Genomic DNA, 12,612 nt, shown 5'->3' on the forward strand with positions numbered 1-12,612 from the left:
TGTGTGTATGCAAGTGTGTGAGAGTGTGTACACAAACACACACACACACACACACACTTATCCATTCATTTCACTTTGAAGTAAGAAAAAAAGATCAAGGCAGAGCTGGTTGTTTCAGCATGAAAGATCTTTAATTTATTCATTTGTTCTTCCGTAAAGACCTTCGTTTTGCATTTAAATAACAGTTGAACAAGTGCTTTTGATATAAATACTCAGGCTGTGAGCAGCAAGGTCAGAGCAGTCATATCCCATCTCATCTCATCTCGTAGAAAAAAAGGACATTCAGCATCTTTGAACAGAGGTAACCCCTCCTCTTTGCAGCAAGTTAGCTCCTCTTTCCACCACTAGATGGAGGCTCTGTCGAGGATTTTCCGACCCTCTCTTCACCATTGATGCCCTTTTTGTTTTAGAAATACACCCATTTTCCTCACATCCCGTAGCATATAAATACACATTTAAAACACTGAACTATAAAAATACCAACTCCCAAATATCCTTGAGGCCATGCTTTCATCATGATCCCAACCAGATCCCTTTAAATTACACACGGTACGTTTCCATGAGATAATTTAGTCATACAGTATGTTAGATTCACTGCAACATTGTTTGTTGATATGCTAAGTTAGATCAACGGTACTCCTGTTAGTATTTTATAAGAAAACCTTAAAAAATACACTGATATATTCACATCATCAACCACCATATTTTGTGCAAAATAGCATTTTTCCAGAAGATTGATTGGGCATGTCCCGTCTCGGCAGTCTCCAGCTGCAGCTGTTTGGCAGCAACAGCTCTTATCATTGTGTTATCAGCTCTTCCATGTAATTCCTGCCAAACTCACTGTCACAGTTCATAGAGCCCTGTTCAAGTCTGTGTCGGGTGCCGGTTGTCACTTCTGTCAGGTAGCACGGTTACTAGAGGCACGTAGTTATACTTTGATGGCGCTAACGCTGACAGGTTTGCGCTTGTAGCTGTAAAGAAACGTGGCAGCGATAACCAGCAGTGACCCTAGGAAAAATAGACTGAGAGAAAGGAGGGGAAAGAGAGAAGAGCATTAGAAAGTAGAAATGTTTTGTGGACTATGAAACTTCACCTGACTTTCCATCTGCTTGAGGGTGAGAAGATAATGACAGAATTTGAATGTTTGGGTGAACTTATCAGCTTGTTGGTATGCTAATGTTTGCAAGTTAGCATTAATGGTACAGTGTGTAGGATTTAGTTGCAGTTTGGAGGTTGTAGATTGCAAAAAATGAAGTACCCTTCACCTCATGTTTCCCTATGGTGGGCCCTAAAAATGTGAACAATTTGAAAGGCCCTCTCTAGAGCCAGTGTTTGTTTCATCTGTTCTGGGCTACTGTAGAAACATGGTGGCACAACACATGGAGGAGGACACACTCCCTTTGTAAATATAAAAGGCTCATTCTATGGTGACGTAAACGCATACAGAGTATGTAGTAGGTTGATATTAGAGTCACTGGTTTGACGATGTTGCTAGATGCTGAGTCAAAGGATCACCAAAGTTTTAGCAATAGAGATATTTCATTTAAAACCACAAATATCAACCTCATGGTATGCTAGAGGAAAATTTTGGGAATCAGAGCGAGTCAGTAGGATACATCACCTGGAAACCATGAATGTCTGCATTCATTTTCAGAAACTGAGATGAGTGAGCATGCTGAGTGTGCATGAGCGTGTATGTGTTTACCTAGTGGGGTTAAAGTCCTCCAACAGGAAATATGAAATGACTGCAGACGTGATGATGGACACAGAGGTGGCGAATCCTTTGAGGATGTTGTCTGCATATTTAATAACCACTGCAACGACCAACCCGCCCAGAGCCTGCGGGTACAGAATACTATTGGAGAAGCACTTTACACACAACATGAAGACATGACACACAGATGCACTCAATAACACTTGACAAATGCAAGTGATTACGTGAGAATATAGAGAAACATAAAATGTCCAACCTGTAAAACAACAACTGTGTAGGTGATAGCGTTGTAGCCCTGAAACATTCCAGACTGTCTCACCCTCTGGCCGTCATACACTATCATCCCTGCCAAGCCAAACATAAAGCCAAAAACACCTACGAGAGACAAGGACAGACAAAAGATTTTGTTGGTACACGCACACACACATGAGAGACTATTAATTTCGTCAAGTTTGACAGGTTCCTCTACCCATTCCTATAAACCCGCCTTTAACTCCTCCTCTCTCCCTCAGCGACATACCCAGAAATCCACATTAATTCCACATCAGCTGATTGCTTTGTTTGTTCATTATCATGGATATGATGCTCATTGAATTTAAAAGTTTCAACATATGGAGTCAAAGAGAGTCTGTTAACCTCTGGCCCTCTGCATTTAGACAAACTGTTCACCGAGAAACCTAGATTGATGTCTCTTGATGTCCTGTCCCTTCATTTTATGAACACGGCTCTCTTTAAACATATGTTTGTAATATATATGTTACAGGATGTTGCAAACCATTTAATTTCCATGAGGTTCAAATAACCGGTCATATTAAGAGGTGTGGAGCCTTTGGTGAGAGGAAATTAAGGGAAAACCTGCTCTCAGTAGTGAGCAATTTAATATTAACCACATGAAAGTTGCAAGTCTCATCTCATCCCTGCTTTTATATCCTCGGCCTTGAAGCTTCTCTTGTCTCCAAGTCTGTATCGGGTTCACCAATCAGAACATCACGAGCCGCATTCATATCTTTATTGCGTCTCACATCACAATTCGTAGAATTTAGGTACGACCCATAAAAAGAGTTTCCATGTCTCAATCGGAGAGTTTCAGTTTAGTCTATGATTCCACTGAAACCGACGGCAGAGTTCAGTCAGACACAGATAACCATGGTTTCTTGTGGTTTTGTCTCTAGGAGCCTTTAACAGTGGCCGAAAAGCTGCAAATGTAGTTCTTGGCCTGTATCTCGTACGATTCCACTGAAAAGTTTCCAGTGTTCTCACATAACAACACGTTTCTACGTGTTGTTTTCACTCAGACTATTTCTACACAGGAGTACAGAGGGCTGATGGAGAACTTCATCATTTTAACCTGTTAGAGATTTGGGTGAATTTCTGTCATAATAAGCGTATTAATTTTTGGGTTATAGCTAAGAACGTATACCGGGACCTTGACCTTCGACCTTTGAACACCATAATTATGTTGTTCCAGGACTATCATTGCAACTGACCAATCATGCTGATGTGATGTCAAGGCTTTGCGACTCGAGTTGGGGTTGATCATGATTAATGTTTCCCAGGATCATCATTTCTATTTACAAGAAAGCGACAAAGGCCATTTATCCAGCAACTCGATTGAGCATTTTGAACTGCAGGGATCTGAAGGAGCGCATCCACCTCTTCTGTTGCAGCGATGCGCAGCTGTGCCGCATGACTCACAATGGCAGAAATGGCGCGGGTTGACGCTGCAGTCAAGTGGCATGACAAAAGAGGAACAAACAACTGAGGCTTGCGCCTAGAGATAAGAAGAGACATGTTGCAAAAGTGACACAATTATGTTTTTTAAAGGGGAACTACCGTTTTTTACAACCTGGGCCTTATTTCTAGCATAAAATATGATCATTTACTCACCCAGATAACTTTGGTGTCATTTGGAGTCGTTCGGACGAAATTAGATCCGGTGTAGCGCCGATATATCCATATAATGCGAGTGATCCGGGCACGGAAGCGCAGCCTCTATAACGCATTATCTGCCACGAAACTAGTTCATTTCACCAATATTTTGTCATGATACGCTAGTGCTATTCCCCTCTGAGTCCGGGCTCGTCTGTTATCAACATCCGGGGTCAAACTAGCAGTAGCAGCTACAGGTAAACAAGCCGGCTGTCGCGGGTGCGCGCGCAGCTCAGAGACGACATCTTCCAGGTCAGAGGTAGTAGGGCAACCAACAGACCCCGGATGTTGACAGCAGACGAGCCCGGACTCAGAGGGGAATAGCACTAGCGTATCGTAACAAAATATTGGTGAAATGAACTAGTTTCATGGCAGATAATGCTCATAGAGGCTGCGCTTCGGTGCCCGGATCACTCGCATTATATGGATATACAGTACGCGGCGCTCGACTGGATCTAATTTCGTCCGAACGACGCCAAATGACACCAAAGTTATCTGGGTGAGTAAATGATCGTATTTTATGCTAGAAATAAGGTCCAGGTTGTAAAAAACGGTAGTTCCCCTTTAAGGCTGTTTGACATCATCAGGGTCATTTCATTTTATTTCATTTCATCCAGCAAGCACACAGAGGCTGTAGTTACTCACCCAGCTGTATGTTACGGAGCCATATGCTCTGTTTAGTCTCCTTGAGGATTTTCTCAAAGTAAACTCCTGCGAAGCCGCTGGACACACAGGCCATCAGCACAGCCATCAGTCCCACAAACTGGGAGCCTGCAGACAGGACCTTCTGCTCAGAGACTTCTCCAGACTCTGTGGGCCACTGTGGAGGTCAGAGTAAATGCAAATGGACAAGCAGAGGACTTAAAATCTGTCAGATGTTATGTAACTGAAACATCTGATGAGTGAATTAAGCCATATTTATCTCACAGCAACAAACCACGTTCAGAAATCAGCTAAACCTGTGTATTTGTAAATCGCTCGGGGACTTTGCAGTGTGGTACCTGTACTAGAGTGACTCCAGCCATGAGGAGGAGCAGCGAGAGCCACTGGTAGGAGCCCAACCTCTTCCCCAGCATGGAGACGGTAAACAGGGCTGTGGTGAGAATCTTCAGCTGGTACGTGACCTGTGACAGAAAGGAAGGCAGTTAGGTATACAAATATGACAGAAGAACATGAGGTACATTAAACATGTGGCAATGTCAGCTCGGGCCTCTGGCCTTGTTGATCAGGTCACTAGATAAAGAAAATATTGTTTTGGTCTTGATGGACCGCAGCCTCCAACCACAGGGGAGTTTTGCATAAAGGTTTTGTGTCCAGGTTGAGAGGGATCAGTTGTAATCCTTCCAGGTCCAAGTCCAGGTCCTTGAAAGATGGCAGATTGCAGCCAATCACCATCTTTTTTGGCCTTTTCATGTCTTTATTGGACAGGATAGCTTTACATTGACAGGATGAGAGGGGGAATGAGATGTAACAAACGGCCACAGATCAGATGCGAACACTGGGCCGCTGCGGCGAGCACACAGTTTCTGTACATGGGGTGCACGCTCCACCAATCGAGCTGCTGGGGGGCCCCAATCTCCTTTGTGGAGCAAATGATACGTTGTTGTTAGTCCTTGTCCTTGGCAGTGGCAGCATTACCACAAGGTGATGAAAAAGGTGAGGATGGATTCAGTAATGATGGTGTAGAAGTGCACCATCACTGTCTTTAGCAGGTTGAACTTCTTCAGCTGCGGAAGATGAGGAAAAGTCTGTTTTTCCTGATGAGAAGCTGACGATCATCAAGTTTGCTGTACAATCAGCTCGTGTTGGACAGAAATATTCTCGGTAGTCCACACCAGCAAAGATGTACAAGCACACCGGCATGTTTCCCTGTCTTCTGGCATTTCATTTCCATCTGCTGGAGTTATTCTCTTGATGTTCATGAGCTCTTCTTCTGGTGCAAGAGCTCCAGGTACCACAGCAGAAAACTGAATTTACACCAACACACTGCTACTGTCATTACGGTCTATTGAGAAAATTTTTTCTAATGTCAGCGCAATTACTGGTTTGGAAAAAAAATTAAAAATTCCCCCCTGATACTTACTGAGCTCTGTTTATTCATGGCTACACAGTACAGGAATCTGTTTAATTATAGAAATACACACACACAAACAGTGAACTTGAAGCAGCACATTCATGTGTCACCTGATAGGTGGCTGCATCCAGGTTGGACAAGGCAACATAGAGCAGATTGTTCTGCAGCGTGTAGATCCCTGCAGGAATGGCCAACTTCATGGTCTCTGCGGGCTTGTTCACAATCTCCTCCTTCAGCAGCTGGTTCATGGTCGGCACACTGAAATCTGGCGGTGACAGAGAGTGTGTTGTCAGTAATTTGACCAAGGGACCACCCATGGAGAGGAGACACAGAGACGTCCTCGTGTTAAAAACACTGGGGGGCATTTATATGATATCTTGTACACACTACAGTAGTGCCAGGTCGATAACTTCCCCTCCCCCGGCCCTTGCCACTTACTGCTTTCCCTGAAGACGAGGACGATGCAGGCCAGGATCTTGAGCACCTCCGCTGACACCACGGCGGAGGAGGCCAGGTAACGGGGACCGTCTTCCCGCAGTGTGCGGGAGTAGCGCATGGTGAGCACCAGCGAGGTGGTCTGCAACACCAGCACCCCCAGAGACATATACTTCACCCTCAAGGAGTGTGATGAGGAAAAGACCATTGTGGAGGGCTCCCTGTCTGTGCCTGAAGGAGCCTTTGGGATGGACAGGAAGAAAATGAGACAGAATCAGTGAGAAAGTTCAACCATGGCTCTGTCAGAGAAAGGAGACACACCCCCATTCGCTGGCCCCTACCAACCTCAGGAGCAGATTCAAGTGCCCTCGAGCAAGAAAACAACTAATGCTTAAGTAAAACAGTTTGATGTCACAAAATTAAGAAAACAGCTATGAAGGGATTTTAAAAGTCAGAGTCCTTGTGGGATAGAGAGCGAGAGTAAACTTCTCATACATTAGAGAGCATAAAGAGATGAGAGGGGAGAGAGTGAGTGCAGAACGATCAGGAATGCTGGTTAGCAGTTAAAGGGTAGTTAAACAGAAAGTCAAGCCTGAGGCAGTGCGGGGCATTCCTGTGACCTGCCTGCAGTCCTGGAGCACATAAAACAGAGATCAGAACAGCAGTGAGAATGATGGGGACAGAGGGTGAACCCAGTTCAAAACTGTCACCTTGTCTGTACTTAGTGTGGAAGTCAGTCCTCTACCCAGAGAAACAAAGTACTGATTCAGGAAGAAGAGATTGGCTAATCATTGGTGAAGATGAAACTGCATGTGACCAGCAGTTTGTCAGCAAAACCACAACCTTCAGTTTCCTTTTATATGAAAACGTGCTTTACTATTACTTGATTATAACTGTTAAATGACACTTTTTTTCTCTGGTGAATGATTTATTTGTAGTTAGTTAGTTCCACACATTTTAATGTTGTGTGTCCATCTAAGAAGGTGGCTTTGTCCTCCGAGGCACTGAAGCTGAACTACATCACTACTGCCAGCACACATCTCACACACCACCTCCCAGAACTCTCCTGTTTTCTTATTTCTCTAGGGAACCTCCAGTAACTTGCTTTTACGATGTCACCCGAGTTGCCAGAGTTTCTGGAAAACAACAATCAACCCGTCTGTCACCGCAACCCGTCATGCTTAACAATTCAAGGGGTGTGTGAGTAGCTGTTCTCTGCGCAGGTAGACGGCCAACTTGACAACAGGTGTGTGGGCGTATCTCTCACAGTTTGAATCCTAATTTTTGGCAGGCATGCTTAAGGTATCTCATAACTAGTATGTAAACAAAGCTATAGTCAAACACTGCCTGCAGTAGAAGCAGTCCCTGCATATTCATGGCTTCTATTTAACATGGGTGTTTGCTTTTTAATGATATTTGATTAGGACTCTGTGGAAGTCAAATCCTTTACTTAAGTTAAGGAACCAATACTGAAATGTGAAAATAGTCAATGACATGTAAAGCTCCTGCATTTAACATCTTACCCATAACAATGCATAGACTGATAGTATTTTCTCTTCTGAAATTCAGTGGAGAAGAAGTATAAAGTAACAGAAAATGGAAACACTCCAGTAAAGTACAAGTACTTTACACCACTGGTAACAATGAACTTACACTGGTAGAAAGCACATTAACTAAAATACTGTATTCAATACAATTTTTAGACACTTCGATTGATGTTTTCCAATGTATGCTCCTTTAAACTTTTACTTCACTACATTTACTTGACAGCTTTACTTGTAGATACTTTTAAAATGAAGATTTAACATTAAAAAAGACACACACACATAAGCTCATTAAGTACAATGATTCGTCAAGTTTAAACCGATGGGTCTCAGCCTTTATTGGTTTGTAACCTCTTATAAAAATGGCTGGAATTCATGGTCATGTTTCAGATGTCGACCAACCAACCAACCCACCAACCAACACATCAACCCACCAACCCACCAACCATCACACCAAACAAACAAACAACTCTCCAAACTTCTCTAAACGGTTTCATTTGAATAACTGTTTGATGCCCAAAAAGTATACTAAGTAACTATTCTAATATTTTACAAAAAAAGGTCAATTTTTTTTTAAATAAAAAACATTGTTGTACTTTTACTTAAGTAAAGAATCTGAATACTTCTTCCATCAATGGCACACAAAAACATGCTGGGTCACAATATGTCAAGGTTTGATTACATCAGTTGCCAATAAGTTTGATGTCATTAATACTGAAACAGTTTGTGTCTCATCTTTTAGCCCTCGACAACCAAGAGCAAAAGAGCACACTGTCTTGGTTTAGTGTTACTTACAACCTATCACACATGGATGCTCAGGTTGTGAGATGTGCGAGATAATTATTACCATTCTTGCAACTCCGGTGTCCTGAGGGCTTCCTGACGGACAGTCTTCACTCATTTCTTTTCCGTTTCCTGAGTGAAGCATCTTATCTCTGAACAGTCAGTGCCGCCACTTCCACTTTACTTCGTCACTTAATCCAAATGCATCGAAATTGCAAAAATCCACGTGAGCAGAAAGCAGAATATTCAAAAGAGCAAAGCATACTAAACTTCCGTCCTTCTGTCACTACAGAGTCTGCTACAGCTCCTTACCGACGGAGGGAGGAACTGGATTGTTTGTCTTGTATGGTTATTAACCAGCTCCTCCAAACACTAGCCTCCAGTATGTCACTACCACCTTATCGCATACTAAGATCTTCCAGTTTGCATTGCATTACTACATTACTGTTTAATTTCAAGCACACTGGGGGAAAAAGACGTAGAAGGGAAAAGGTTTATCCATCTTCACTTTTACTGCCAAGTTAAGGAACAAAGTCCACAGAGCTATGACATAAAACGGTCATATAATTTCTACTGTGGAGAGTATCCAGCTCTACTGGAAAGAGGATGTACAACAAGCCACGGAGGCCAAAGAGGTGTAAACAGAACAAGAGGTGTGGTGTGTTCAACACACTGACCTCCTTATGTGGCAGCTCTGCTTAGCAGAGGGGCATGGCTGCACAATCGCTCTCTGTTTGTGTGTGTGTGTCCTTGTGCACACCCCACAAACTCACCTCCCCTCTCTTTAGGCACATTCGAAGAACACTATGGACTTTCATTTTCAGCTGCCAGCAAACCAAGGATCGTTTGCTAAAATTTACCTGAGACAACAAGTTCTGATGGTGATCCCAAAGTTTTCAAAAAGATAGCAGATATGTCAGGCTTAATTTGTGAGGTTGAAGTCTTTGACCATTTCCAATTTCTGTTGCTTTATACTTCTACCTCACCACATTTCAGGGGGAAAGACTTTTTACCTCATTTATTGGACAGCTGTAGTCACCACCGTCTCTAAAAAGGTTATCAGTTAATATATAATCCACCATAAATACTCCCCGATAAGGAAGGCAAACATTCCTACCTATGCCAACTTCAAGAAAATGACCCATGATCCTTAAATACAATTATTCTTTGTTTCCGATATTGACATTGGCAAGGCAAGGCGAAAAACTTCATACCCAAAGTGCTTGCACATTACACAGGGAAAAGGCCAAGAAACTAATGATGCACACAATAGAAGCAAACATAAAACAAAAAGTCTTTAGATTGGATTTGAAATTAGTCAACATTGTCTCTAGCTTCACCGTGTTTAGTTACAATCTGGGAACAGTCAGAAATCCAGAACTAGACGACCGGAGAGGTGCATCAGGCTCATACTAGATCAGGAGATCTGATAAGTATCTTCTACCTGAATTGTTCAGCGATTTATCGAAGAGTAATAGAATTTTAAATGAAATGTTGACTATCCTTAATATTATCTGTAGCAAGGTAACTAGAAACCTAGGGTTTCCCCCAAGTTCAAATAAAAAGCAGCAAAAGTGTCCTCTTGGCTGCCCCTATGGCATTTAAACATGAAAACTGGCCCTCTAGGCTGTCCTTCCAGTGCCCCTTCTGCACGCTGGTGCCCCACCACATGTACCTGGTTCCCTTTTTACTTGGTTTGCCCCTGCCCCTCAAACATCCTCAGTCTGCCACTGCACATTACACGTGTAGGTTGGTGAGTTTATCCGCAGTACCAAACAGTGGCAATCTTATATAGTGGAACAATGCTATCACGATATAACACACTGCACAAACTAAAAAAAAAAAAAACTCTCTTTGAATGCAACAGAGACCCAAACAGTTGGATGTGTGTCAAATACCTGTAACTCCACACACATACTGCTGGCAAACTTTCACAGAAGAAACTAAAAACAGAAATGCCCTGACCAGCCCAACAACCCTAAACCTGTCACACATGATGAGTGTGGCACTTTAACACAGATGTTACACAGAGCTTTCTTCCAGATGTGTCAATCTCACCTGGCTGAGTTTAAAGCCTCTTTCTCCAACAGGTTCGCCGTCTGATCTTCTTGTTTGAAATCCCTGTGCTTTGATCACGAAGAAGTTCTGAGAGCCTCCAGACTATTCATTTATTATGAGCTGCTGAGCCCCATCTCAGGCGAAGACGTCCTGCTGTCAGTGCGCTCAATCACAACATTCCCTCTAAAAAACCTGAGAGAACTGTTGCTCTAAAGGCATTCGCTTAGTCTGACAATAAAACAAACTCACAGGTGTGTCTACTCTCACAAATAAAGAGGACGGCATTGATTACAGTTCAGCTCGATCAAAACTGGTTTCTTTGTACTTCAGCATCTTCCCAAACCGGATTCCATGGAAGACAAAAATCCAGATCAAGGTGCAGGTTGTTTATTGTTTTTGCAGATGTAGCATCAGATAACACAGACAGCAGAGCCTGTGGCCCCCTGGGATGTAAGCATAGCTTATATGAGCATAGCCCTCACTCTGACAATTCAGCACACAGGACAACATAACGCTACATTAGAGAGACTAACAGGTCAAACTGCAAATATGTGTCAGGTAAAACTTGCCTCTGGTGATATTTTGTAAACACAATCGGAATGAATGAATCACGACCTGAGAGTGAAACAATATTCAGCTGTGACAGGCTGCAGCTGATGACGTGGATCTGGGTAGTAAGAGCAAAACTGAGTGGACGTCCATCACCAGGAAACCTTGAGTCGTTTGTTTTAATGGGAGTTGACTTGAACAAATATTGAACTTAACAGCATCATCAGGAAGTGGATCCGTCTGGAGAGAGAGAGAGTGAATGATTTTAACTCTCTCCGAGCCCGCATCAATTTGCTCCTCTGGTGGTGATCAGCTGCTTCCTGCTGATAATAAAGTATCATTTGATCAAACTGTCCCTGAAGTGGGCATGGCAGAGTAAGTGGTAGCAAGAGATACAGACTCATACTTATTAATTATTGAGTATTTAGCCTCTCATCTGCTCGTAATAACGCACTGATGGTCTGAAGAAGCACTTCTCAAACTCTCCATCACAGTTACTTACCTGTCGGGACTGGATCTGAGCTGAGGACGTGGATGAAAGTGTCCGGACACTCAAGTCGCTGGATAATCTTCTTCCTTTCTGCTCTTCCATACACATAAAGTTAACCCCACCGTCACTTACAGCCAAACTATGACCAACTCCCAGTAAAGTCTCACAGCTATAAGATGAAGATATACTGTGAGTGTACCTACAGCAGGGGGACGGAGTCTCACATGCACTGACCAGCGCTTTAAACGTATGGTGACACCTGCTGGAGAGAAGAAAAATGTTCACCACTATTTTTAATTTCTCATCAAAATACAGGAAAGAAAAGAAAGATAAAGGACAGCACTCTCATCAAACTGTTTAATCGTGAGCCCTCCTCACATTGTTTTCTGGCAAAATGACAGTGAAACTACACAGGTGTGCCAATTATAGGTTATCAAAAACTGCACAACAGATATGCTCCGATAGGGGGCGCTGTATCCTTCTGAAGGAGAGCACAGGACCACACAGGGTCTCATACAAGCAAAACACAACAGAATAGCACCTAACTGTGTTACAGAAACCATATAGCACATGTTTGTATCACAGGAAACAAAATGAGAAACCAATTTATTTTTTATTTTTTTAAAAGAAAAAAACCTAAAGCTACCAAAATAAGAAGCTTTAAAAATCTTGATCCACAGCTAAAGTCTTGCATACTCTCGCACCAAACTTCATTGAAATTTGTGGGGATTTAAGACAGACAGACAAACAAACAAACAAACAAACAAACTCACAAATCACAACATTAACTCCATGTCATATCATGCCACCCATGTTTTGTGAGATACATAAAGTTTAGGGGGACAAAAAACAATTAGGATATTTTAAGAAGATATTTTGAGTCATTCGGGAATAAACAAAGCACCGTGAATACTAAGGTATTAATGTTTAAATGACGGGGGGGAACATGTCAGCAGAGGTTTGACTAGAGAGATGTTTAAGGTCAAAGGCAGGTGGCGCTGTAGCTCACGTTAACGCGACGGTCGACGATAATTAG

At 42.7% G+C, this 12,612-nt stretch overlaps 1 protein-coding gene across 1 annotated transcript; it reads right to left on the bottom strand.

Annotated features, from left to right (window-relative positions):
- Positions 1–156: 156 nt before the first annotated feature.
- Positions 157–8,664, bottom strand: slc35a3b (solute carrier family 35 member A3b). Its single transcript, XM_084369215.1, has 8 exons — positions 8,544–8,664; positions 6,156–6,393; positions 5,828–5,982; positions 4,645–4,767; positions 4,289–4,463; positions 1,971–2,089; positions 1,706–1,839; positions 157–1,022 (listed from the first exon to the last, which is right to left on the bottom strand). Exons 1-8 carry the CDS (start codon positions 8,622–8,624, stop codon positions 929–931), a joined length of 1,119 nt encoding a protein of 372 aa, XP_084225341.1. The 5' UTR covers positions 8,625–8,664; the 3' UTR covers positions 157–928.
- Positions 8,665–12,612: the final 3,948 nt, after the last annotated feature.

Source organism: Pagrus pagrus (genome assembly GCF_965226575.1).
Source record: "Pagrus pagrus genome assembly, chromosome: 12".
Lineage (NCBI taxonomy): Eukaryota > Metazoa > Chordata > Actinopteri > Spariformes > Sparidae > Pagrus > Pagrus pagrus.

Excerpts from the sequence above, each read along its gene's own strand:
- slc35a3b (XM_084369215.1), bottom strand. The coding sequence starts at position 8,624 with ATGCTTCACTCAGGAAACGGAAAAGAAATGAGTGAAGACTGTCCGTCA. Across the intron at positions 5,983-6,155 it reads CCTCGTCTTCAGGGAAAGCA|ATTTCAGTGTGCCGACCATG; the intron begins GTAAGTGGCAAG and ends TGTCACCGCCAG. Across the intron at positions 4,464-4,644 it reads CTGGAGTCACTCTAGTACAG|TGGCCCACAGAGTCTGGAGA; the intron begins GTACCACACTGC and ends TGACCTCCACAG.